At 40.8% G+C, this 27498-nt stretch overlaps 3 protein-coding genes across 56 annotated transcripts in view; 1 reads left to right on the forward strand and 2 right to left on the reverse strand.

The window, feature by feature from the left end:
* Positions 1 to 5860, reverse strand: part of ALG5 (ALG5 dolichyl-phosphate beta-glucosyltransferase) — a 49988-nt gene extending 44128 nt beyond the window's left edge. For 3 of the 6 annotated variants that reach the window (XR_006286565.1, XR_006286564.1, XM_043532211.1), the window contains exons 1-3: positions 5653 to 5815; positions 3141 to 3276; positions 2952 to 3001 (exon numbers count right to left, since the gene is read on the reverse strand). Coding sequence is in view for 2 of the 6 variants with exons in the window: in XM_043532211.1 (XP_043388146.1) it covers positions 2952 to 3001; positions 3141 to 3255 (165 nt within the window). In the remaining 4 variants the exon portion in view is untranslated. Of the gene's footprint in view, positions 1 to 2951; positions 3002 to 3140; positions 3277 to 5652 lie in introns of all 6 variants that reach the window. The other 3 variants (XM_043532226.1, XR_005224341.2, XM_037892692.2) reach the window with 3 other exon arrangements.
* A 36-nt stretch (positions 5861 to 5896) lies between these two features.
* EXOSC8 (exosome component 8) lies at positions 5897 to 26805 on the forward strand. Its single transcript, XM_037892682.2, has 11 exons — positions 5897 to 5990; positions 9720 to 9756; positions 12833 to 12896; positions 14932 to 15005; positions 16185 to 16230; positions 18117 to 18222; positions 18310 to 18355; positions 22065 to 22161; positions 23137 to 23257; positions 25892 to 25998; positions 26592 to 26805. The coding sequence occupies exons 1-11, from the start codon at positions 5974 to 5976 to the stop codon at positions 26705 to 26707; spliced, it is 831 nt and encodes a 276-aa protein (XP_037748610.2). The 5' UTR covers positions 5897 to 5973; the 3' UTR covers positions 26708 to 26805.
* The window catches only part of SUPT20H (SPT20 homolog, SAGA complex component), a 63101-nt gene continuing 62334 nt past the window's right edge, over positions 26732 to 27498 (reverse strand). For 34 of the 49 annotated variants that reach the window (XM_037892615.2, XM_037892621.2, XM_037892576.2 and 31 more), the window contains one exon: positions 26732 to 27281. In XM_037892615.2, coding sequence (XP_037748543.1) covers positions 27144 to 27281 — 138 coding nt within the window. In that variant the 3' untranslated portion in view covers positions 26732 to 27143. The remainder of the gene's footprint in view (positions 27282 to 27498) is intronic. The other 15 variants (XM_043532100.1, XM_037892553.2, XM_043532183.1 and 12 more) reach the window with 3 other exon arrangements.

Raw genomic sequence — 27498 nt, forward strand, 5'->3', positions numbered from 1 at the left:
GCTTGTACCCAGTTTACCAAGTAATCCAGATTGCTCTGTATTAGTGACCTGTCCTCTCCATTATTTATCAATCCTCCAATTTTTGTGTTATCTGCAAATGTTATCAGTGATGACTGTGTGTGTTGTTCCTGGTCATTACTAAAATTATTAAATATCTTAGGGCCAAAAATTGCTGCCTGCCCGACCCCTTTAGAAAAACACCTCTGCTTGATGATGATTGCCCATTTACAATTACATTCTGAGACCTAATAGCTAGCCAGCTTTTAATCAACTTAATGTGCGCCATGTTAATTTTATATCATTCTAATTTTTTATTAAAAAATATTGTGTGGTACCAAATCAAATATCTTACAGAAGTCTAAGTATATTACATCAATACTATTACCGTTATCAGCCAAACTCGTAATTTTATAAAAAAATTTAAAGTTAGTTTGACAGGATCTATTTTCCATGAACTCATGTTGGCTGGCATTAATTATATCACCCTCCTTTAATACTTTATTGATTGAGTTCCGTATCAGCCACTCCATTAACGTGCTGAAATCAATGTCAGACAGACAGGCCTATAATTACCAGGTCATCCTGTTTACCTTTTAAAATATTGGCACAATATTAGCGGTCTTCCAGTCTTCTGGAAACTCCGCTGTGTTCCAAGATTTATTGAAAATCAGTGTTTAAGAGTCCAGCGAGCTCTTCAACCAGCTCTTTTAAAACTCTCGGATGCATGTTATCTAGACCTGATGATTTAAAAATGTCTAACTTATGTAGCTGCTGTCTAACATCCTCCAGAGATACTCAGGGAATGGAAAGAGAGTTACCATATGATATAACATTTTGTTTTTTCCCAAAATACAGAACAGAATTTTTTGTTGAACACTTCTGCCTTTTCTGATTATTGATAATTCTACCACTTCCATCCATCCATCGACCAATGTCATTGGCAGGATTCTTTTTGTTCCCAATATAATTAAAAACCTCCTTATTGTCTTTAACTCTGTTGGTCATAGATTTCTCTGTGTGTCCTTTGCTTCTCTTATCAATTTTCTATGGTTTCTAGCTTCTGATTTATATTAAGAACTATCAACTTCTATTTTCTTCCATTTGTTATACATATTTTTTTTTATAGATGCTTTCACTTCCCCAGGTTGGTTTTTTAACCATTTTTCTCAATTGTGGCTTTTTGGGCATCTAGTAAAGCGTTCTTAAACAACTCTCATTCACATTTTTCTGATTAAATTCTTCCATCCAGCTGATTCAGCTCATGGTCTGCTTGTGATGCCAGCAGAATTTTAAAGTATGTAAATCTATTTCCTCCATATTTTATTTAATTTCCTTTTTGTTCAACCCTCTGCCCCAGATGAACCACTAAAAAATTAAGGAGGGGAAGGAGAGGGAGAATGGATGAATGCACACAGCTAATTCAAATACTATGTTGAGGCTGCAAGTTCAAGCACTCAACATCATGAAATTTCCAAAGATAAAGTTAATCTGACAACTCTAATTCAGCCATAGTTAACCCCACAGCTCTGAGCCCCCATGGGTGGTGGTGACCCCTGGAACTCCAAGCTGGATCCCCGGCAGCTGGACCGGGGTGGGGGAGGGTGGAAGATATGCAGCCGCCAGGCCCGGCGCCATCAGTCGCCTCAGCGGAGCTCTTCTCGGAAGCTGGACGCAGCTCCCCATTTTGTCACGGATATTTTTAGTAAAAGTCACGGACAGGTCATGGGCTTCTGTGAATTTTTTTTTAATTGCCTGTGACCTGTCCGTGACTTTTACTAAAAATATCAGTGACAAAATCTTAGCCTTAGCCATAGTGCAAACCTGTAGTATTTTTTGCTCCTCTCACTTGTTAAGTAATTAAGGTTTATATTTATCAACATAAATTAGTATTGCCAAACTAACTTCTGGAATTTCTCAACTTTTGTGATTGATCTTACAACCTTAATGTTATATTAGTGTTAAGGTTTAAAAAATGTTCAAAATGATTGTATGTACAGCAATATATTCAAGCAATGTATGTGATACTGTTAACTACCAGTGGTATCTGGGTTTCCACATGCTACAGACTTCCCAGTATTCTAGAAGAGAACATTATGTTTCTAAATTATTAAAAAATAAAATAAAAGACAAAAACAAAATATTTGTTTGTGTTATAAAAGAAAGAAATAGAACACTGTTTGCAGTTCATTTACAAAGCCAGCTGGGTTTGTTTAGTTAAATTAGGTTTTACAATTTAAAAATATTTTGGATATAAATTAGTAGTTATTCACTGTTAGAAAAGCAGAAAAATTTGAAACTTGAACCCTGATACATTTCAGCTTTGTGGTAATGTATCTGCAGAGATCTGTGGGTATTTTATAACAGACCATAACCCATAACATATGGAGTACCTACTGCAGTCCAAAAATACCTGGCACAGTTGCAGTCACAATTCTGTCCAGTTTCGTATTTTAACAAAACTGTAGTGTTTAGATTGATAAGCCTCCTGGGAGAAAGCACTTCACTGAGATTAGATAATATTGTATGAGATGAAGGATGAACACCTTTGCACACCAATTTGCCAACCCAGTGGGAAAGTCTTTATACTGGGTTCAAAGGGGGCAGGTGACAAAAGATGTAGATATAAAGAAAATGTGCCCTTACCAGAGGGCTAGATGTTTGGGATGGAATGAAGAATTACAATAGGGTCATAGGAGCAGCAAGAGGTAAAGAAGTGGGAGAATCTGTTCAACATCTTAGAAGTCTATACATAAATTCAAGGAGTATGGGGAATGAACAGAAAGAATTGGAAGTATTAGTACAATAGCTAACTTATGATTTAATAGGTATCACGAGAATTGGTGGGATGAATCTCAATTGCAATATTGGTATAGAGGGGTATAGCTTGCTCAGGAAGGTAAGGCAGACAAAAAAAGGGAGTAGATGTTGGATTACACACCAAGAATATATACACTTGTTCTGAGGTCCAGAAGGTGGTGAGAGGCACTCAAGTTTAAAGTCCTTGGGTGAAGATAAAAACAGAAAAACAAACAAAGAGGGGCAAAGTCATATTAGGGATCTACAATAAACCACCACATCAGAGGCAGTGGATGAGTCATTTCTAGAACAAAGAACAGAAATATCCAAAACACAAGACCTACCCGAACATCTGTTGGAAAAGTAAAGCATCATAACACAAAGTGTCCTATAAATTCTTGGACTGTATTGGGAACAACTTCTTGTTTCAGAAGGTAGAGGAAGTAACCAGGGAGACATCCACTTTAAACTTGATTCTCACTAACAGGGAAGAATGAATTGCAAATCTGAAAGCTGAAGGCAATTTCAGTGATAGTGACAAAGAAATGATAAATTTCCTAATTCTAAGGAAAGGAAGGAGTGAGAGCTGCTGAATAAGGACAAAAAGAAAAGGAGTACTTGTGGCACCTTAGAGACTAACCAATTTATTTGAGCATAAGCTTTCGTGAACTACAGCTCACTTCATCGGATGCTGTAGCTCACGAAAGCTTATGCTCAAATAAATTGGTTAGTCTCTAAGGTGCCACAAGTACTCCTTTTCTTTTTGCGAATACAGACTAACACGGCTGTTACTCTGAAACCTGAATAAGGACAATGGACTTCAAAGAAGCAGACTTTATCAACCTCAGGGAATAGTAGATAAGGTCCCATGAGAAGAAAATCTAAGGGAAAAGGAGTTCAGGAGAGAGTTTCTCAAAGAGACAATATTAAAGGTGCAACAGCAAACTATCCCAATGCAAAGGAAAGACAGGAATAATACTAAGAGGTTAATATGGTTGCATTAGGAGCTCTTTAATGACCATTGTGAAAATTAAAAAGGAATCCTACAAAAAGTGAAAATATAAACAAATTGCTAAGGAGGAGTACAGAAGAATAGCACGAGCATGTAAGGACAAAATCAGAATGGCTCAGGCACAAAATGAGTTACGCGTAGCAAAGGCAATAAGAGGCTCTATAAATACTTAAGGAAAAACAGAAAGATGAAGGAAACACACTACTTAGCAAAGAAGTAGAGCTAATAATAGAAAACATCAAGAAGTCTGAAGTGTTTAATGACTATTTTGCTTCAGTCTTTACTAAAAAGTTTTTATGGTGACCAGATACATAACACAATATTAAGAGCAAGAAAGAAGGAACACAATCCAGAATAGGGAATGAACTGATTAAAGAATATTGAGGTAAATTAGATACATTCAAGATGGCACAGCCTGATGAAATTAATCCTAGGGTACTTAAAGAACTAGTTGGGGCAATCCTGGAAGTGATTATCAGCCCAGAAGACTGAAGAAGGGCAAACATAGTACTTATCTTCAAAAGAGGGGGAGGGGAGAGAAATAAGAGCCCATGAAATTATAGACCAGTCAGTCTAACTTCGATATCTGAAAAGATTTGTAAGCACCTAGAGGTTATTAAGGCAATAAGTAATAGCCAACATGGATTTGTCAAAAACAAATCATCCCAAATCCCTACTTTCCTTCTTTAACAGGGCTACCAGCCTAGTGGCTGGTGAGGGAAGTGGCAGATGTGATATATCTTGATTTTAGTAAGGCTTTTGACAGTCTCATAAGCAAAATATGGACATGTGGTGTACAGTAAATCGTTATAAAGTGAGTACATAACTGGCTGAAAGATCGAACTCAAAGAGTAGTTATTAATGGCTCGCTGTGAAGCTGCGAGGAAATACCTAGTGAGGTCCCTCAAAGATCTGTCGTGGGTCCAGACCTATTCAATGTTTCGTTAAGAACCTGGATAACAGAGTGAAGAGTATACTTATAACATTTGCAGATGGCACCAAACTGTGAAGTGTTGTGAGCACTTTGGAGGACAAAGGTAGGATTCAAAATTATCTTGACAAATTGGTCTAAAAATCAACAAAATGAAAATCAATAAAGACAAACGCAAAGTACTACACTTAGGAAGAACAAAAAAAATCAATTGCACAACTACAAAATGGGGAATAACTGGCTAGCTGATAGTACTACTGAAAGGGATAAGGTGTTTATGCGGATGACAGACTGAACATGAGCCAACAATCAGGATGCAGCTGCAAAAAAGGCTCCTGTTAACACGAGTGTCAGATGCAAGCTGGGGGAAGTAACTGTCCTGGCCTGCTCAGCACCGGTGAGGCCTCAGCTGGAGCACCCTGCCGCGTTTTGGACACTGCACTTTAGGAAAGCTGTGGACAAACCGGATTAAGTCCAGAAAAGAGCACCAAAAATGATAAAAAGTTTAGAAAACCTGAGCTAGGAGAACAGATTAAAAACACCGGGCTTTAGTCTTGAGAAAAGAAGACTAACGAGGGACCAGACGAGAGTCTGCGAATACCTTTAGGGGTGTGACAAAGAGGTGCATGGCCCTTCCCTAGGCATCAGCTCCTCCTCAGTGCCCCTCCCCGGGGGCTCTGGGCTGTTCCCCCCTAGGAAGGGATAAGCGGGGCCTCGCCCAGCGAGGGGCTCCGGTTCTCAGCTCTCTCGGGGGCGGCCCTGTTTGCGGCGCGATGGGTTTGCGACTAGTGGGTGCGGGGCCCCCTGGGGCTGGGGGGCTCCCTCTCCCCACGGGCAGGGGTCTCTCCCACGGTGGGGGTCTCTCCCCACTCTCGGCGAGAGCGGGGGGGGGCGCGCTGGGTTCCGCACTCACCAGGCTCAGGGCTGCGGCCGCCAAGGCGGCGAGCGCCGCGACCGCGTCACCCAGGAGCAGCTCCATGGTCCATGCCAGGCGGGGCCCTATGGGGCAGCTCCACCGATGCGGAAGCGGCTCCCGGCCGCGGCGCTGACAGCAAACCGCCTCGGCGAGAGGAGCCACTTCTCGGAGCGGCCGGGCTGCACAGCGCCCCCTGCCGGCCGCTCCCGGCCAGCCCGCCAGCCGAATCCCCCCCAGGGTGTCGCGCGGGAGAGGCTGGGGGAGCGGAAGTGCGCTCCCGACCCCGGAAGTAGATCGCGCACGGGCGGAAGTGAGACTATGGCGGCCGGATTCAAGTAAGTGACTGGGCGACGCAGCTTCTGGTCCCGGCCCGGCGTTCGCTGTTCACCCCTCCCCCTCCCGGGGGCCGGGCTGTGCCGGCCGGGCGGGCTCTGAGCCGGGCTCGCCTCTGGCCCCGCGGGGGGGTCGATGCAGCCGCCGGGCCCGGCGCCATCAGTCGCCTCAGCGGGGCTCTTCGCGGGAGCTGCGGCCCGGGGCGCTCTCAGCCCCCGACGTTGGCCGCGCGGGGAGCCGGGAACGCGGCCCGCGTCTGCCTGGAACCTGCCCTGGGCCCAGGCCGCTGCCGAGCCCTCCGGCCTGGCCATGGCCGCGGGTGTCAGGCTGTGGGTGGGTTTAGCCTTCAGCTGGACCGACCCGCTGCCTGCTCGTAACGTGCCGTGCCCAGAGCTCTGCCAGGCCCGAGTCTGGGAACTGGCTGCTGTCAGGAGCGGCTCCCCCGCTTGGAAGTGGGGGCGGGAGAGAAACACACCGCCTAGGAAACCCCCCTCTCGCCCCTACCTTCCCCCGGCAGAGCTGATCCACTTGTTATTGGTGATCGTGGAAATCGAGCGGCTAAGGGCATGTGTCCTGCATGCACTTGGCACATGTGTAATTTTATGCATGTGAGAAATCCCAGTGAGTTCACTGGGGCTCCCCATATACAGAGTATGATGCTTGTGCAGAATTGTAATTTGTGGCCCTTACTCTCTATTAGACAATCAGCATTTAATTTGCCCCTCTCCTAAGCTTTTTGTTGTATTTGTTTGTTGTGTATTTTTTATTCCATCCAAATTTATTTATATTCCAAAACTAAAAGCTTAGTTCAGAGGCAGTTAAAGCTATTAAGGTTTTGGGTCAGTAATAGGAACGTGCCCTTTAACAGCCAGGCAGTGTCCAGTTAAGGGGAGAGACCAGCCCCTACCTCGCTACACCCCTCTCAGATTATCCACTTTCAATGCAACGTTGCAGTCTACCAGAGAAAAGTTCCTTCTGCTTCAAGGAGTTACAGAAATACACTATTCTTCCCATGTTCATCAGCCTTGTAGCATAACTCACACCCGTAACTGCTGTCTCATACTTTTGCCAAAAAGCATTTAATTCCCAGTAATATTGACCCTGGGTATGAAATATTTGGGGGCGGAAGTGAGATGACAGGTTAAGGTTTATGTTTGGCTTTTTTTTTAAAGTGAGACCTAATCTTAACCAGCTAAGGTGTCTTGAAACATGTGGATCTCTGTCTATGCCAGAGCAAAAGTCTTGGTGGAAGTCATAATAACTATAATCTCTTCCTAATCAAAACAAGGCCGAGGTGTTAGAGTTGCTAGAGTGGAGGGATCCATCAGGAGACAGTTAGAGGAAAAAGAAAAGGAGTACTTGTGGCACCTTAGAGACTAGCCAATTTATTTGAGCATAAGCTTTCATGAGCTACATCCGATGAAGTGAGCTGTAGCTCACGAAAGCTTATGCTCAGATAAATTGGTTAGTCTCTAAGGTGCCACAAGTACTCCTTTTCTTTTTGTGAATACAGACTAACACGGCTGTTACTCTGAAACCAGTTAGAGGAAAGTGGGTGTTAAGTATAAGGACTGGTTGGACAAGGAGTCTGTTCCTAGGCATTTGGGGGAAGGTTCTTTCTGCATTGACCAAACTATCTTTTGCTTCTCCCGTGTCTCACAATCAATTAAATGGGGCATAGTAGCATTTCCTGAGACAGTGAGGAATTGCCCTTATGTCCATGCTAGTTGGGAATATCTCAAGGAACACCAACAGGGATTAACATTACCCTTGTGCTCGTAAATTGTCAGAATTATGTCGAGTTTATGTTGTCTTGGAAAACGTAATAAAAGTTCTCACTCTTAGTTATCATTTCCATGAATTTTCTCCAAAAATCTTTGTTTGAACAAAACCTGGGAAGGCCTTGTGCCAAAGATTAACTTCTCTCCTGGAAATGTCATTTTAATGTCTCTGATGCAAACAGTGTCATAACAGTTTGTGGCTGTGGAACATTCTGTCTTAGTTTCTGTGTTCGCTGTCTTAGCAACTCTCTGATTTGAAAAATTGTGTCATCAGAAGGGCTATGCAGAAAACAGCCTGCAGCATTAAATTCTATTTTAAAAATGCTGTTGTCATACTACATACATTGGTGTATTTGTAACGTCTATGAAGAGAACGATTATTTATTTATGCTCCGAATAAACATAGGTAGATGTAGGATAACTAGAATTCTTTAATTTTACATTTATCTTAAATTTGGTTAAGGAAATATATTTGTGTTGTAAAGAAAGGCCCTGAGAAGCAAAGTAGAGGGAAGGCCTTGAAAATAAGAAGTGATAAGGCCGGAAGGAATAAAGTAGGGAGGATGTCTGGTTGAAAGAATAACCAATGGGATAAGGGGAAGTTTCTAAAAAGAAGACCTCTGACCAATAGGGGTGACTGCAGATGGTTTTAAATCAAATAAAGAGAATCTATCTTAAAACGAGCCAACATAGCCCTTCACCAACCCACACACCAGCGTTAAAGCCTATGTGAACCCAGGTGCAATGGGAAAACTGTTGGACAGCAAGAAGGAGGGGAGGAAAGCCCTTGGGAAGACAGGAGGTTGTAAATTTCATCTGACTGGAAATAAGGGTGAACTGTCTCAGATTTTACTTCAGCTGAAAACCAGTAATTGGCAATGACATTTCTTTGTTAAAGGACATAAAAATAAGCTTTTAAAGGGTTCATTGCTAATACCTACCTGACCATGTTACAGCCAACCAATATGGGTTTAAGCATTGGGGTTAGCTCATTTGTAAGTATATTGATCAAATGCTTATAAATGTTTTGTTACTATTTGGATGTAGTAAATTGCTTAGTATTTAGGCTTTTTAGGCATGGTTAGACCAACTACATATTGGTCTTTGGATTTAATAAGGAATTTATGGTTAAATTGGTTTTTGATTTCCAATATTAATAATTTCAAGTATTATTAATACCAACAGTAGAGTAATGTGTGAATCAAAAATCAGATTTCGATATGTTATACACATTTTACAATAGGGCTCTGAGAATTTAGATTGTAAGCTCTTCAGGTACCAAATAATAATACAAAGGTGACACCCCACTGAAAATTTTAAAAAGTGGTAATTTTTGAAGCAGTCACGTTCTGTATGGATAAGCCAATTAATCATCAAACTAACCTGAAAAATTCAAATACTATGTACATTTCAATTTGAAACATTTCTTAAAAAATATTTAACACACCTATCTCAATCAGATCTCTTATGCAGCCGTAACTATGGTATTGCTACCAACTCCATCATAATATTAGCTTTTACAGATTCTCAGTTTTCAAGCTAAGGTTTTTTATGTATGCAGTTACATTAGCTGCAGTAAAGGGTGGGTTTTGTTGTGGGATGATGGAGTAAAGTATCTCTCTTTCTCCCATTTTCCAAACTTCACTCTTTCTAACCTTTTTTCAAAGCCCTTGCCACGAGGCAACCATCCCTCCGGAACCTATGAGTTCTGGTGTCAAAATGATCAGAAAGAACACCGTAGAGGGCTCTAGTCTTTCTGAAGTTGGCACTCACTTGGCTAATGTGTTGTCTCCACTGCATTGTCAGCCAAGGAACAAAAAGAGAGCTTGACTCTGAAACACAGACGCCCACTGAGTAACACTTGCTTTTCTTTTCTGCTAGACTTTAGGTAGCCATTTACTTTGTAAAACAGATTATGCATATGAATTTTAAATTTTGTGTCTATTTTAGAACTGTGGAACCTTTGGAGTATTACAGGCGATTTTTGGTGAGTAAAGCATCATGTATACATCAGTTAAATAGATTTAGAATATATTTTTCTTGTACAGCTACTGTACCTCTGTTGCTATTCTCTTTAAATTATACATAAACTCCAATGGGGTTTTGTTTTTCCTTAAAGCCTTTCGTAGAATAAAATCTTTCAGACTCTTCAGGACAGGGACTTTTTATTCTATGGCTGTGATCCTGTGAGTGCTTTTGTACATGTGACTAGTTTCACTGGCCTCGAAGGGACTGCTAAGTGCATAAAGTTAGATGTGCTTAAGTGCGTACAGGATTGAGGCCTTGGTTTGTACAGTGCCTTGCACAATGGGAGACCAACCAGGGTGGTGGCTTTTAGGCGCTACCAAAATACAAATAATATCACTGACTGTGTCCTTGGAAAAGACAAATTCTGAGTCTACATTAATAATGCATATTAAACAAAAGATAATAGAAGATAATAAGATGATAAGTAACAGAATGGATTTGTCAAGAACAAATCGTGTCAAACCAACCTAATAGCTTTCTTAACAAAAAGAACAGGAGTACTTGTGGCACCTTAGAGACTAACAAATTTATTAGAACATAAGCTTTCATGGGCTACAGCCCACTTCATCGGATGCATAGAGTGGAACATATAGTAAGAAGATATATATCTATATATAATATATACACACACACACATACAGAGAAGGTGGAAGTTGCCATACAAACTGTAAGAGGCTAATTAATTAAGATGAGCTATTATCAGCAGGAGAAAAAAACTTTTGTAGTGTACTTCCTCACACCTTGTCAACTGTCTAAATGAGCCATCTTGATTATCACTACAAAAGTTTTTTTCTCCTGCTGATAATAGCTCATCTTAATTAATTAGCCTCTTACAGTTTGTATGGCAACTTCCACCTTCTCTGTATGTATATATATATATCTTCTTACTATATGTTCCATTCTATGCATCTGATGAAGTGAGCTGTAGCCCACGAAAGCTTATGCTTTATTAAATTTGTTAGTCTCTAAGGTGCCACAAGTACTTCTGTTCTTTTTGCGGATACAGACTAACACGGCTGCTACTTTGAAACCTTTCTTTAACAGGGTAACGAGCCTTCTGGGAAGAGGTAGATGTGGTATATCTTGACTTTAGTAAGGCTTTTGATACTATTTCATATGACAGGCTCAACAAACTAGGGAAATGCAACTAAATGGAGCTACTATAAGGTGGGTGCATAACTGGCTGGAAAACTGTTTCCAGAGAGTAGTTATCAGTGGTTCACAGTCAAGCTGCAAGGGCATATTGAGTGGGGTCCCGCAGGGATCAGTTCTGGGTCCAGTTCTGTTCAGTATCTTCATCAGTGATTTAGATAATGGCATAGAGAGTAGTCCTATAAAGTTTGTGGACAGTACCAAGCTGGGAGAGGTTGAAAGTGCTTTGGAGGAAAGGATTAAAATTCCAAATAATATGGACAAAGTGGAGAAATGATTTGAAGTAAATAGAATGAAATTCCATAAGGACAAATGCAAAGTACTCCAGTTAGGAAGGAACAATCAGTTGAGCACATGCAAAATGGGAAATGACTGCTTAGGAAGGAGTACTGCAGAAAGGAATCTGGGGGTCATAGTAGATCATAAGCTCTAAACTGAGTCAACAGTGTAACACTCTCTTGCAAAAAAAAAAAAAAAAAAAAAACAGCAAACATCATTCTGGGATGTATTAGCAGGAGTGTTGTAAGCAAGACACGAGAAGTAATTCTTTTGCTATACTCTGCGCTGATTAGGCCTCATCTGATGTATTGTGTCCAGTTCTGGGTGCCACATTTAAGGAAAGAGGTGGACAAATTGGAGAAAGTTCAGAGAAGAGCAACAAAAATGATTAAAGATCTAGAAAACCTGAGCTATGAGGGCAAATTGAAAAAAATGGGTTTGTTTAGTCTGGAGAAGACTGAGAGGGGTTTACATAAAAGGTTGTTACAAGAAGGAGGGAGAAAAATTGTTCTCCTTTAAACTCTGGGGATAGGACAAGAAGCAGTGGGCTTAAATTATAGAAAGGGTGGCTTAGTTGGAAAAAAATCCTAACTGTCAGGGTGGTTAATTGCCGGAATAAATTGCCTGGGGAGTTTGTGGAATCTGCATCACTGGAGATTTTTAAGAGCAGGTTAGATAAACACCTGTCAGGGATGGTCTAGATAATACTTAGTCCGGCCATGAGTGCAGGGGACTTATAGTGTCACAAAATTCACAGATTGCCACTATATTCGTAGCAATTTACTGATTGCTTTGTCACTGCACCACTGATACGAGGTATTGCTTTTGTTGCTGAATGTCCTAAATAGCTGTAGGAAGGCACATAGTACTTGGCCTCGAGATGCTTTTTCCTGCTGGACTATAAAATTTTTAAAGTACCATATATACTCGTTCATTAGCCCGTTCGTTTATAAGACGACCCCCCCAAGATGGATAGGTAAAAATAGTAAAAGCTGATTGACCCTTTCATAAGCCGACCCTATATTTTAGGGGTTGGCAAACTTTGGCTCCTGGCCCATCAGGGTAAGCCGCTGGTGGGTCGGGACATTTTGTTTACCTGGAGCATTCACAGGCACGGAGCCCCTCAGCTCCCGGTGGCTGTGGTTCGCCATTCCCAGCCGCCACTTCCCACAGCTCCCTTTGGCTGGGAACGGCGAACCGTGGCCACAGGGAACTGAGGGGCTCCATGCCTGCAGATGCTCCAGGTAAACAAAATGACAGAGTATTAGATATTCAATTCAATGATTTCATAGAGTTTAAAATCATCAAATTTTGGTGCAGACCCGTTTATAAGCCCACCCCGCTCTTTGATGCATCAACTTTTTACCAAAAATATTTGGTTTATGAACGAGTATATACGGTAACTAAGTTTTGGACCTGTAACCCAGATCACACTAAATTAGACCAGAAAGCTCACCAGCACACAAATCTTTGAGTTTATCCTAGTGGTCTTGTCATTGCAAATTCCCATTTGAAGATAAACACAACTTTATCATTATATACTCTTGATTGTGTAACACCATGAAAATGTCATTTAACTTGAATTGTGTAATGTTTATGTTTAGAAAGAGAACTGCCGACCTGATGGAAGGGAGCTAGGTGAATTCAGAACAACCACTGTCAACATAGGTAAGTGTTTAATGTTGGGAAGTGCTGGTGACTGAATCGAATGGAGTCAGTTTTTATACCTGGAGTCTTTAATGAATGGCTGATCTATTTCCACAGAGCTTGATTTCAGAACAACCAGGGCTGACATTCTGTGTTGCGCCTCAAAGAGGCACAGTACAGACTCTGCAGTCCAGGGATAGTTTTAAACCATTGTTGCACCCTCTCACTCCGGAGCTACTCAGTGACACCCCCGTTGCTCCCCCAAAGCATAGTTTAAACAGCCACGGGTGGCTGTCTAAATTAAGGTAGCTTCCCTATCTGCCTCTGGGCCACAGCATTTTCCTGAATCACTGTGGTCCCATTCCCAATTTGCCGCTCCTGCCTCCAGCACTGATTCTAAGACACCCCTATATCAGGACTTGCACGGGTGTGTCAGAAGGTGCTTTATGGCTTTCACAGTTCATACATTGGGGGAATTCTTCCTGATCATGGCATTTAGAACCCTTCTGTGCTGCTTTGGCCATTTTACCTGGCATAAAGGTAAATTTTCATCTACTAAAGTTTTGACTATTCCTAATTTAGAAAAAATGAATACTTTAGAACTTGATAGTTAATAGAAATATAGAAATATAAAAATACAAATATAAAAAATGCATTAGAGAATTAAAAACATGATTAAATATAATTTCTGTATATATCAATTCAAAATTAAGTTTAGCCAAAAAAAAAAGAAAAAGCCCTTACCTTTTGCAAGGTGAACTGAAGCTTTTTATGGGTAAGTGCCAAAAACCAAATAGAACATTCCATCATTATGTACTTTTAAACCAATTTTGTTGTCTCATTTATTAAATAATTAACAAATGACAAGTCTAAAATATATTTATTTCGTGGTGCATTTCCCATTCTTTCCATGTAGTGAGAAGTTTGCCACCTTGCTTTGGCAAAAAGCAAATTAAGCCCCACAATGTGCCCCTCCTGCCAAATCGTAGTGCTTAAAGCAAATTGTGGTTCCCTGATGGTGGAAATCAAATTGCATTCTTTAGCAAAATTGCCAGTTTCTCCTGCCTGGCCATCTGGCTTCACCCCTATGGTCTCTTTCACTTACTTTCTCTTTATTGTTCTCTCCATGTTATGTGTGCATGCGCTCTGTCCACTTCTCTGCCTGCTCTATTTCCATCATGGCTTACACATTTCTACCCACTTTCTCCTTTATTCATTACCCCTCCTTTGGAGGGATGCTCCCTTTTCTTCTGTCCTTCCTTTCATGAATTTGCTCTCACACCCAGTTCTTCTTTGTGGTTCTCCTTCCATTCTTCCTCTAATCTCCTGCTATATATGCAACTCCTATACTGCTGAGTCTGCTCTGTTCATCACTTTCCCCAGTGTCCTAACATCGGCTGGAATGGAAAGTGCTTTTTTTTTTAATAAGTACTTTGCTGGATCTTTTTAGCACATTCAGGCTACAGCAGTTTCCCAATAAGAATATGATAAGGCAGGGAATGGAAAACAAATAAGCAGTGCTAAACTAACAGATCTTGCAACCCCTTACTTCGACAAATGTCCTTCCTCATAAGAGTAGCCCCAATAACTTCACTAGCAGACTGCTGAAAGATCTTTGTTTTGCCTCACAAAACTGGAAGGGAATTTAGGTGATAGGGAACTGGACCATAGGGGAAATACAAGGTAACCTTGTCAGTAAAACAGGTAAGATAGGAGAAAATACTGGTATGTGCATTTTAATTTATAATATAAATTCAGCAGTCTGTGAGGATATCATGGTTTCTCACAGAATCAAGTAGAAAAGCAGCATAAAAAAGTCTTCATATTATATTTGAAAAGTTCTGGGTAATCCAGTACTTTGAATCTCTTGTAGGGACATATTCCACTTACCCTTGGAATTCCCAAACATTTAAAATACACCATGTATCATGTCGTTTAGTCTAAGTGAGTGGTATGGAAGCTAAAACTGGTAACTGACAGTGTGAAGATGGATATTAAGTTAAAGAGCTTTCTGAGGTAGCAGACTGAGATTTTATTAAACATGTTCTCTTTTCAGGTTCAATTACTACTGCAGATGGCTCTGCCCTGGTGAAGTTAGGAAATACTACTGTAATTTGTGGCATTAAAGCGGTACGTTTACTTTTTTTGAGATGGAGAAATAATAGTTAAGACTATGTTTTAGTCACGGGTATTTTTAGTAAAAGTCATGGACAGGTCACAGGCAGTAAACAGCGTGGCCTGGGACCCCTGCTGGTGCTGGGGCAGCGGGGAGGAGGTTGGCGGGGCTGGCAGGCTCCCTACCCCGCTCTGCAGCTCCCTGAAGTGGCGACATCTCTCAGCTGCTGGGTGGAGGTGTAGCCAGACAGCTCTGTGTGCTGCCTCTGCCCCGAGTGCCGGCTCCGCAGCTCCCATTGGCCAGGAACCACGGCCAATGGGAGCTGTGGGGGGCAGTGCCTGCAGGCGGAATTCAGTGTGCAGAGCTCTTTGGCTGCACCTCCCCCTTGGAGCTGAGGGATGTCACTGCTTCTGGGGAGCGCCCCCGAGGTAAGTGCTGCCCAGAGTCCTCACCCCTCCCGTGCCCTAGCCCTGAGCCTGCCCTCCTCCGCCCCCAAACTCCTGCTGCCCCTGGGGGCCGGGGTGAGAAGGGGACAGGCTGGTGGCCGCTGCCGAAGTCACAGAAAGTCATGGAATTTGTGACTTCCATGACCTCCGTGACAAACGTCGCAGCCTTAATAATAGTTAATGTAAAGATAAAGCCCCTACTTATTAAATTGAAATCGATATGCCTGTCAAATACACGTACATTTTTTTCACAGGAGTTATTTTGAGGATTGAAGATTACAGGTAGATTTGGACAAAGGAATTAGGGTACAATCAAGAGAGAGAGGGGTGTGTGTGCATGCGTGCATTGTTGTTTGTGTAAAGAGTTGTTTGGCTCTTCTTAAAGAAAACAAAGACCTTATTTTTGTGTATTAATTATTTAGTTTTTGTGGTGATTAGAGAGCATTGATAATGAAACAAATCCTCTTCTTTCAAGGGAGATGTTAATAAATATAGCTGTGGAAAATCTAGTTATAATCGTCTTTAACATAAAACAACAAGCAATTCATTGAAGAAATGATCATAAGTAGAGTAGCTGGAAAATCTAGCTTGGTTTATAAAAGCATTTTGGGCAGACAAACCTTTGAGCCCTTGTGGAAATAGGATTTGTAAATTATATTTAACATCTTTTAAAAAGTCTTTTCAAACCAGTTTGTAGATACAAGCTTTTCTTCGCCCTGGGTTTTGTTGTTGTTTTTGCTTTTATAGGAGTTTGCAGAACCCCCAGCACAGTCCACTAATAAGGGATATATTGGTAAGTTTTAGAGCTTTGTCAGTTTTCTGCCTTTTTAGAAAAAAACCAGCGTTAGTTATTTCAGTTAAATGCTTTTAGTGATTGGGAAGAATCTGGTGCAGTAGACGTTTAAAACAAATAAATCACATTAAATAATTGCATTACAACGCACAGAACCAGTTTAGTAAGATGACACATGGGAACTGGCCTTTTTAGAGGTAGGTGACAGGTTAGCTAAGGAGTACTAGTTATGAGATTGAGGGTTTCTAGCAGCAGCACAAGGCAGAGGCACAAGGTGGGATTTGCTCTGCCTTCCGCATGTGAGAAACCTCTCCTCATGGAAACTGCCTTTTCACTGCCAATTCCAGCCCTGACTACCAGGAAACAATGGGAGGTCAAAGCAAGATATCTGAGGAGACAGGTAGATGAGCCAGAGAACTCACCTACCTGTCTCCTCAGATACCTTGTTGTGGGTGAGATTGTTGTGGCAGTGGAAGGTGAGGTCTGATGATTCAGGAAGGGCTGCAATAAATTGTATGTTCCCTTGTGTCTTGATAATGCCCAAGAAAAAAATTGGCTTGACTTCAAAAATGGTGAGAGGGAAGTATAATTCTGCTGAAATTGAGTCTAACTAACTAGGGATGGTCCTGATGTAGGCCCTGATCCTGGAAGGGATCTTTGCAGGCAGACCCTTATTTCCATATGGAGTTCCAGTGAAATAAATGGGGTCCACTTCTGAGCGTCGCTTTATAAGATTGAGGATTTACATTATAAAAAGGTGGTTTAGTATCTCTCCAAGATGTGATGTCTTTGGGGAATTTACTAGATTGTGTTCTCAGTTTTCTGTGATTGTTCTGAAATATTTTTTGCTTCTTTTATGTCCAAAATGGCAAATTTGGGCAGTTAATAAAAGGAAATGTGTCATACCAGGAAAATTAGACTCCTGGAATGAAAAGATTAGAGTTGTTGTTTATCTAATTACGGATATTAAGAAATAATTTGTGGTTCATGATCTACATAGCAGGACCTCAGGTAAAATGCTTTAATTTACTGTAGCTAGGAGTATATCTTTATTTCATTCTGTAAATGTAAATGCTATTTTATGAAACACTGACCAATAAATGATCTGTACCCTGAATCATATATCACTTTGTGTAATTTTGGAAGAAAAATCATGCAGACCAGTGTTCCCTCTAATTTTTTACATCCATGTGTGGAATGAATTTTGTTATATGCACCAATATGGAGGTGATGTGTGACACATCACCTTCATATTGGTGCACACAACAAAATTCTTGTGGTGGGGGTGGGACCGAGAGGTTCGGTGTGCGGGAGAGGGCTCAGGGTTGGGTGCAAGGGGTTGGGTGCAGGGGGTGAGGGCTCTGGCTAGGGGTGTAGACTTTGGGTGGGGCTGGGGATGAGGGGTGCAGGCTGTCCCAGGCTTGGGGTGCAGGCTGTCCCGGGCCTGTGATGGGAGAGAGGACTCCCCCCAGCCCTCTCGCTGCAGCAGCTCGGGGCCGGAGGAGAGGCGCCTCTCCCTGGCTGCAGCAGCTTCATCTGGGCCACGGGAGGGGCTCCTCTCCCCTGGCTGCAGCAAGTCCAGGGCAGGTCTGTGTTGGGGCCGTGGGAGGGGCACTTCTCCCCCAGCCGTGGCAAGTCCGCGCTGGGGGAGAGGCATCTCTCCCTGTCTCAGCCCTGAGCGGGGCTTAATAGGCAGCTGCGTGGCCACGCAGCTTAGAGGGAACTTAGATGCAGACTTGATTAATGTTAACAATTCATGGTCTTGGCTTTCATTTGAAATGCATGGTACTAATTAAGACCATAAAACGCTTGTATGCATTTTTATTATTATAACAGACTGTATTTTTTCTTTGTTTAGTTCATAACTAAATATTTTTGATTTCTAGTTCCGAATGTGGATCTACCACCCCTCTGTTCATCAAGATTTCGCCCCGGACCTCCTGGGGAAGAGGCTCAAGCAGCTAGCCAGTTCATTGCAGATGTGATTGAAAAGTGAGACCCACTATAACACAGTTCAATTATGAACACAGTTATGGGGAAGAATTTTATTTCTTAATTTTCTGTGTCATTTTGTTTTAGTTCAGAAATAATAATGAAAGAAGATCTGTGCATTGCAAATGGCAAGGTAAGAAAAGGTTTGGTGTTAATGGCAATGTCTCAGAGTAAAGGGGGATAATAATTTGTTAACAGGTTTCAAGAAAACCCTTCAGCTTTTGGGCTACTACTCTTATTATTTGTTAATTTTGGTACCTGCACACTCTTTGGGTTACATCCAAGTATAAGGTCTGCGTGATCTGATTACGGAAATCAATATCGATGTGTGTATCAACTATATTTTTGAAAACATTATGCTGTTTATGCAACTCCTAGAATGCTAAGTACTTTCTTGGTTTGTAGTGTTTGATTCAAGAACTCATTGCAACAGCATGTCTTTAAACCCAAGAGCTTAGTAAGATACAAAGAAGGAACGGATGATGATATGGATAACTTGAATGTCCAGAAATAAAATAGCTAATGCAGAAGAAAAATTTTGGAAGGGTTTAAACCAGAATTAGGATGAGATCGTCACAAGGGGAAGATTATCCTACATCTGTGCACTGTGAGATTTGTGTTCCTTCTTTGAAGCATCTGGTGCTGAGAGACAGGATACTGAAGCTGGTGGACTGCTGGTCCGATCCAGTATGGCAATCCTGTTTGTCATCAGAGTCCATATAAAACTACTTTGTCTTCCCTGCTTTTGTAGTAGGAATTGACTGTCTTTTTGAAGCTCTGGATCTTGCATTTAGTAAAAACTATTAGGCCTGTCATGGGGGCACGGTGTGGTGAGCGGGCTGCCCCAGTTGACTCAGTGCAAGGTTGGTACACTCCATCACACGGTCGACGGGATTCCCTGTTAAGTCAAACATTTGCGGTCAGAGGACTCAGGACCCCTGGCGGGGCCGAGCAACCCAGCAGTTCGTAGACCCTGACCTGGGGCAAAACAAACAGATGATACAGTGGAAGGCTTGGACCCTCTGGGAGGGCAGAGCAAATGCTCAGTCTTTCGCTGCTGAGCCTCCTGGCTGGGCTCTGACTCTGGGCAGGGTCGAGCAAACAATCAGTTTATATTGGGAGTCCCCAGTAGCCACGCCTTAATGGCAAGTGCAAGGGGGGAAGTAGGGGAACCCTACTCCATGGGTTCCAACCTATGAAGCTGTAAATTCCCTATTAAGGGTTCAAGCATTGGCTTCTAACTCATTCCCTCAGTCACTTCTTACCATAAGGCCCATCTCGGGCATTTCCTCTCGGCATTCCTGTCAGTCTCCAGAGTCAGCTGATCAGGGTCCATGGTCCTGACAGCCTGGAAAGCAAACATCCTTCCTCTTCCTCAGACAGCCCGGACTGAACTGGGCTGCCTCCTTTTATCTGTCCCTTTCACCTGGAGTATTCGCAGCAGGGGCGATTACTGTGATTAATCAGCCCCATTGGCCCAGTGTGGTGTTGATACACCCCATCACATGGCCAAATTTAGCAAAGCTGCAGGGAAGTGTAAAGAATACCCCTGTGGTGTGCCTGCCATGCTCGCTGCAAGCAAGGGTATATTCACCCTTTGGAGTTTGTTTTGACTAGGATTTAAAGGTGTGTTGTCGGAAGGTATTAGCTAATGTTAACTAAAACTCCAGTGTGGACAAGACAGTGTAGATGTTTAAAACATGATAAGCTGGTCAAGTTGAACCCTGGCTTTCTGTTTTTCATTGAAAACCTGAAAAATTTCCATGAAAATTTTTGGGAAAAAACCAAAATTTTTCATGTTTCAAAAATATTTTTTGTTAAAAATACTTACAATTCTCCAGCCAGTTTTAAACCTGGGCATCACTTACTTTTCCTAGAGGGATGACAAGACCTTGAATTCCAACATGTGTGTTTTTGTTTTTCCTTTGAAAATAAGGAGGCATTTTGGGTAGGGAACAGAAGAGGTCCATGTTGCAGCTTTGATCCACCTATCTTCAGTTCAGATTTTTGTACTGAAGTCATCTCTCTGTTGTCCTACTTTTTAAACTTAATTATAAATGCCTTTTGCCATGTTTAACTGCCACTCACACTAGTGGTCAGCAAACTTTATTTCAAATTGCAGATCCAATGCTCACAGAGGACTGACAGGCTAGATTTGGCTTGTGGACTGTTAAGTTTAGGGCCCTACCATTTTTGTGGCTGTGAAAAACATGTCATGGACCATGAAATAAGCACTTCCCCATGAAATCCAATGTCCCCTTGTTCCTAGGAGTGCCCCAGCAAAGTTCCTAGCTCCGGCTGGGCTGGGGAGGGACAGGACTTGTCCATTCCCTGCACTGCCAGGGTGGGGGACTAGACCCATCTCTGGTTGCCTCCCCTTGCTGCAGGATGCTCTGGAACTGGACAGCAGCCCCAGAGATTCCTGCAGCTGGAGGAGGCTTGTAGAGTTAGATCCAATCTTCCCTGTGCTGCTCAAAGCGCCCCAGCAAAGGGGGCTCCTAGCTGCTAGTCTGGGTAGGGCTGTGGCAGGACAGGACTTGCTCTTTCCCTGCAGGCTGCTCTTGGGTCTCTCTCCCAGATGCAGATAGCTCCGCACCCTCTCATCCCCACTCTGTCCAGCTCTGAAGGCAACACAGAAGTGAGGGTGGTAATCCCATGACCAATGTTCCCTCTAATTTTTGACAGGCTGTGTGCGCAAAAAATTTCTTCTTTGCAAATTTTTGAAGCAGAGTTCAAATTTGTGCGCCATGAGGCAAATGCGCCCAAGCAAGTAAAATGCTTATACGTTTAAAAAGTTTTAATTTGCAATTTGTGATAATAGTTTTACACCATGTTATTTTATAAATGTCATTTTTAAATACTTAGAAAAAGGAAATTTAACCTCCTTTCCCTTTCCCCCCATTGCCAGTTAGTAGAATCTTGCTGTGTTGATAGATGGCAGGTGAACAATGTCAAAAGTCGCCCGTAAATGATATTTCGGCCTGACGCCGATGTAGTATTTCATTTTTTGTGCGCGGTTTCTCGCCGTGTACGCGGGGTTTAGGATCTGTGTGCGTGTGCACACACGTACAGCTTAGAGGGAACAGTGCCCATGATCCCCCCTACAACAGGTTTGCGACCCCCACCCACAATCCTCCACGGTTACACCACCTTGAAATTTCAGATTTAAACATCTGAAAACGTGATTTTTACCAATTTTCAAATCCTATGGCTGTGAAATTGACCACAATAGACCATGAATTTGGTAGGGCCCTAGTTATGTTTAATAGCTCAAGTGTAAAAAGTCCATATATATTTTTTTTGTGACATACCAAATATGAATTGAATTTCTCACCCATGGTTTTCTAGTGGAGGCAGAAGTCATTCTCTTTGTTGATAAAATACAATACAGTGGCTGACTACAGATGGCTATCTGCACATAAATAACTCCTTTTAAAAAATTGGAATTTTTCTGAAGTGACCATAATGCAGAAATGTGTGTGATGTTCTTTGCTGCCCACTCGGTAAAATTGTTTCCTCAGCCACTTCTTAGCAATATCAATCCTAATAATCTGGAAATGTGAAAATATATTGACTGTTTCTCACCAGCAAAATTAATATTTTGTTAAAATCCATCTTCTTGGAGTAGATCACATGGGAACAGGTGAGGCTTTTGATCAGAAGAGCCATCTAAATTGCTATGCTTAGTGAATTGGGTGGGGGGAGCTAAGAGGCCGTGTATTCATATTTGTTGTTAAAGGATCAGAGGATGTGTATTATCATTGGCTTGTAACCTGAATTAGTGTGATACTGGCAGTTCAAAGGATATATCAGATCTCACATGTACAAACTTTGTTTCTTAGCTTGCTTGGGTTCTATACTGTGATTTCATATGCTTGGACTATGATGGAAACATTTTGGATGCCTGCACATTTGCTTTGTTAGCAGCTTTAAAAAATGGTAAGTGTCCTATAACACACAATTGTTAAGCAAATTACATTCATGGGATAAATGTGTTAGTAGTAATCTGAATCATGGTGAACAGTCTGTTGCTGATTTTAATTTCCCCAAAAACAGAATATGTCAGCAGTTAAACCCCCCATCTTTTTATTGAACTACTGAAGCTATAATACAAAGAAGAAATATGTCACTAAATTGATGTCAAAGTTTTGTATACATGTTGTTGATCAGGCTATAGGCTACCTTGCTTACATATGCTTCTTGCACATTGTATTAATCTATTATAGGACTGAGAGCCATTCCACCAGATAGGTTAGTTTTTCAGAGCAATGGTATTTGTCTTCAGCGTACCAGAAGTTTGGACACTCCACTACTGATCATAAGCAAAATTGTAATTTCAGTACACCAACATCTAAATGAAGTGATACCTGTTCGTGTTATTTAGTGTAGGGAAACTAAGTATTTAATCACTTATATTTTGTGTGATGCAAACAAGAGATATTTAGAAGTTATTAACATGTTCACATTTATAATTGAAGAGATCACAAAAGCAGGATCATAGAGGAGTAGAGAGATGTGATGTAGTGATAGGAAAAAGACAGGCTATTGTGTGGGGGTTTTTTTTTGTTCAGTGTGGTTCAGCTAATGTACTTGTCATGTAGAAAGTGCCATTATGGTGTGTGTGTTTTAATTTCAAATTTATTTTTTTTACAACTGATCGTTTATACTTGACTGAATCTGAACAAAATAATGGGTTCAAAAAGGATGAGTGGCATCTGTTATTTTTGCAGAAAACAGGTGTCCCATATTGTCTGATTTGGGACCTGCAGTCAATAGGAATTGCAGTTGCTCAGCCCCATAGAGATTGGTGGATGTTAACATAGAACAGTTCATAAAGAATTCCTTTGGGGATAAAGCCCAAATTATCTTCAGCTAGTTTAATATCATACAATTAATTGGCCTCTTCTCTTTCAGTACAGTTGCCAACAGTTACTATAAATGAAGACACTGGTTTGGCAGAAGTTGATTTAAAACAGACAAATCCTTTGAATATCAGAAAGCATCCAGTTGCTACATCGTTTGCTGTATTTGACGAGTAAGTCGGTAACTGATCAAATGTATATATATTTTGTAAATTGTTTAGTGACACACACACTGGTGAAAAACTGACACTGTTGCCAAGAAGCTGTGGTGGCAAAATCCTCATGCAGTTATGTCAGTGCTCCTCATGGACCAACCAGACTTTTCAGCTACTCTAATTCAGGGCTGATTATGTTGAACTGTTACATAGTTTTATAATATGAACAAATGACCACCAGAACAAAATTAATACTACCAAATTTCCCCTGCAACTGAAGCCAGATTTGATCTCCAGATTTCACAGCTTAGTCATATTGGAAAGTATTTTAATATTGAAATGTACTTGAGAGGTGTAGCTTCATGATGTTGTTGTATTTATATACTTTTCATCCCAAAGGGCTTTACGTACATGAATCACTACATCCACTACTGAAACGCAAATACCTCTGGCCTACATCGTGACAATTTTTCAATAGCTCATAACAGTTCACAACAGTTTCAGGACAGAAAGTAAAGAACTTATCCAGGGATTGACATATATGGAATGTAATTACTCAAATTAAAATTTGGCCAACTCTCCAAGTTAACGTCCTTAGATCTAAAAGGGTTGCATGTTGTCAGGCTCTTTATTTTGAAATCTGTCTGAAAGACTTCTTCCTTGAAATCGTTCTTGTTTTTTCACTAAAATAGCAGGATTGGGGTACAAGTGGTTCCCCAGGCCAGACTTTGCCTCTTGGATTGTGGCCTCTTTGAGTTTTGTTGTCACCAGCACTTGCTGATTGTTATAGCCCACATATCTCTGGCAAGCCCAGAATTAGAGAGGCCCTTAATTCCCAAAGGGTAAATGTAAAGTCTGTTTCACTCTTCAGGGATTCATCTGCTATGAATTACTTGTTTTCTGTTACTTCAGGCCCTAGCATCTTTTTGTCAATAGTAAAATGGAAATGTGTTAGCTTCTAAGTATAATAACTACCAGATAAGAAAGGTTCTAAAACTAGCTGGCGAGCAGTGCTGATAGTATGCTGCATCTCTTTCAATAGCCACAGTCAACAGAAATATATCTTTCTGTTTGTCCTCTCAAAAATATTTACAGGCAGCTCCTTAATACTGTTAATGTGGGGGGCGAGGTGGGAGTGAGGAGGGTTGGTAACCTGGTATACAGCTATCTCCAGCAAGAACTCTTTGGATGAAAGGCTGTGTGCGCAAAGCAGTAATAACTCTTAGGTGTGTGTGCCATTGCACAAAAACAGCAACTGGAAAAGTGACACTGGAAAAAATGAACAATGAAAGAACCTCCTACCTTCCCTTCATTGAAATCCTCTCATGTAGAACAAGCAAATGTTTTTTGCAGGTTTCCCTCATCAATTACCTGGGGGGAGGGAGGGAGCAGGTACCCTTGGTTAGGGGGTTTATGTACTGAGATTGAGTTGTTCTGTTCATTACTTTATGAAAGTTCAGGCAACTGCTTGTCCTCTTTTTATGATGCCGATAATATGAAAAACATTACCAAATTATAGAACTCCCCACTTTTTAAAAATTAGTTGTAAGTAACGTAGAATAAATGCATTCCCTTGGCAGTTTCACTGTATTTAGTATATCAAATTTAAATTACATTGACTTTAAAATACACTTTTTTTTGAACAGTGTGGAATTGGGAATTCGCACCAGACATTCCCAATAATATTTGCACTGTTGTTTATAAACATTTTGCACGTTCAAAAAGGTTGTAGTAAGGAATGTTTAAGGGTTTTCGTAAAAAGCTGACGTCTGTCATCTTGTCCCATTGACTCCTCTGTGAACTTTTATTATTTGTCTCTGTATCTGTCCATTGTAGTATAGATTTCTAAAGGACTAAATGGTTCCAACAATTTTTATTGTAGAGTAAAGGATATTTAGCATAATTTAATAATTTAGTCAATTTTCCCTTTAAAATATTATGAATTTTACACTATTTGCTGTGGAAAAAACTAATTTTGGGTCTTGAGAAATCAATAGCTTTCATCGCAGGGGTAATATTTTTGATCGCTTCCTTGATTGAACAATGTAGTAGATCAAAATACAGTCCTTGATTCTCTTTCAAAAAGTTCACTAAAAATAAATATACATACAAATAGGTTTTGTAAGTACATCTATAGCAAACGGAAATAATGGTGTTTTCACTTTGTTTACCGTTAACAGAAAACTATCTTATAGCATGTAGTCAGCATTTTAAAAGATTTGTTTTACAACAATTCTAAACTTTTACTGTCTGTTACTGTAGTAGCTGTTTTAGTGCTGCAAATTATAGTTTCCTGATTAGGGCATAAATTTTTAAAACCTCTAAATTTAAATTTTATTTCTATTTACAAACCCTCAAACACCCAATTGAGTTCAACATTGAAGTTCAGTAAGGGTTTGCCTTCTCCCCATGTTCTTTAAATTAGGGCATCCTGATGACAGAACAGTGGATGTTTATAGAATACTTCCAGAAGTACTATATTCAGCTAACAAAATACTCTATATAAATAAAACCTTTTAAAAAGTTAGCCTAAATGACCCTGGCCAAATTCATCTTAGATGAACCTTTTCCTATCTGATTGTTTTGTACGTGAAGATCCAGTAACTTGTACACAAACATCCCACCCACCTCTGGATTCTCTTCTTTTAAAAGCACAATACTCATTGTTGATCCAACGGCAGAAGAGGAGGACTTGGCAACTGGAACGGTAACCATTGTAATGGATGAAGAAGGCAGACTATGTTCTGTTCATAAGCCAGGTACTTTTCAAAATTACTACAAGTTAATTTGACAGGCAGCAAATTTAAAATTAAACAGTTGGAATCAAATTCTATCTACAGCTGGCTGTTACTTCAGTAGTACATGCTACATAGTAATATTATTGGCCTTTAGCATGTAGAGCCATCTTAATACTGTACCTGTGTCGGACAGTGCTCTCAAAACAAGTAACATTTTCCTTCACTTAGTTGAACTATTTCTTAAATGAAAGTTACTACTGCAGTCTTCTTAAAAATAATCTACAGTATTGCATTTTGCAAGAGTTGGTGTGGCTGCTGCAATAAATAACCTTTTCCTTGAACAAATCGTCTTCATGACTTGTTTAGACATACTTGTTGCAGAGGTTGGATCTTGAACCGAGGTCTTCTATTGTGCTAGTAAGATTTGATATTTAAAGTAAAACAATTTTCTTAAGGAGAATTGCAAATTAGACCACCCTGATTCTTAAACAGTAAAGTAACCCCCATGACTGAAAGGTTTTAATGTTTCCATTTGATAAAAATTTTAAAGAAAACAAAATGGAAAACCAAGCTACTACTTTCAATTTTGGGGGGTTCCCCCCCTCTTTTTTTAGGTGGAAGTGGCCTAACAGCAGCAAAACTTCAAGACTGTATCACCCGGGCCGTTACAAGACACAAAGAAGTGAAGAAGCTGATAAATAAAGTGATAAAAAGCATAAAACCAAAATAAACATACAGCAAGGTCTCTTCAAAATGGATTTGTAAAAATTGTATTTGTTAGAGTGTTCACCAACCTTTTATACTAAATAAACAGATATTAATACTACATTTACAAAGTTCATATTTTCTAAAATGTATCACCCTTATACTATGTACAGTGCTGCTGAATGGTAAAAAATACAAGGTTAAAACATTTTGTTAAAAATATGAAGTGACTTGCAAAAAAACAAACCCTAGCTTTTTGTTAGATGAAATTCCTATTTTCCATAGAGTTGGCTTCCCGATACAGTTTATACTTATCGGCGTTACTTCAAAAATTCATTTTCCCATCAGCCATTTCAAACACTGATTTGATTTTGATTTTTTTTTTGAGCTTTCTTTAAAAAAAAAAAAAAATTTAAAATCACTTCTGCCTCTATTTTATTTAAATATAACCCCCCCAAGACTCAGGACTTTGGAGGGGTCGGTGTGCCTCTTTTCCTTTTACTTTTGGACTGGCTGCCTGAATGTTGCTGGTGTCGTAGCTGAGCTGCTTGTGCTGTTGCTGCTGCCATAGCCATTTGATGCTGCAAGAATCGCAACTGCTGCCGTGGGGGAGAAGGGAAAGGAAAAAAAAGCTTGTTATATTAAATTGAACGCTACCTTTTACCTCAGGAAGAATGACAGGAAAGAACAAAATGGGGTAATTAAACTGAGGAAGCACTGAAATGGCCTCAAAAAGGAATACCACAGACTGGGACAATGAGTACAGTCAAGCAGCACCAGTGGCACAGAAGCCTGCTGAGGGCATTTTCTAACATT

The sequence above is a fragment of the Chelonia mydas genome, chromosome 1, assembly GCF_015237465.2.
Source record: "Chelonia mydas isolate rCheMyd1 chromosome 1, rCheMyd1.pri.v2, whole genome shotgun sequence".
Lineage (NCBI taxonomy): Eukaryota > Metazoa > Chordata > Testudines > Cheloniidae > Chelonia > Chelonia mydas.

Excerpts from the sequence above, each read along its gene's own strand:
- EXOSC8 (XM_037892682.2), top strand. Across the intron at positions 12,897-14,931 it reads AACAACCACTGTCAACATAG|GTTCAATTACTACTGCAGAT; the intron begins GTAAGTGTTTAA and ends TTCTCTTTTCAG. Across the intron at positions 25,999-26,591 it reads ATGTTCTGTTCATAAGCCAG|GTGGAAGTGGCCTAACAGCA; the intron begins GTACTTTTCAAA and ends CTCTTTTTTTAG.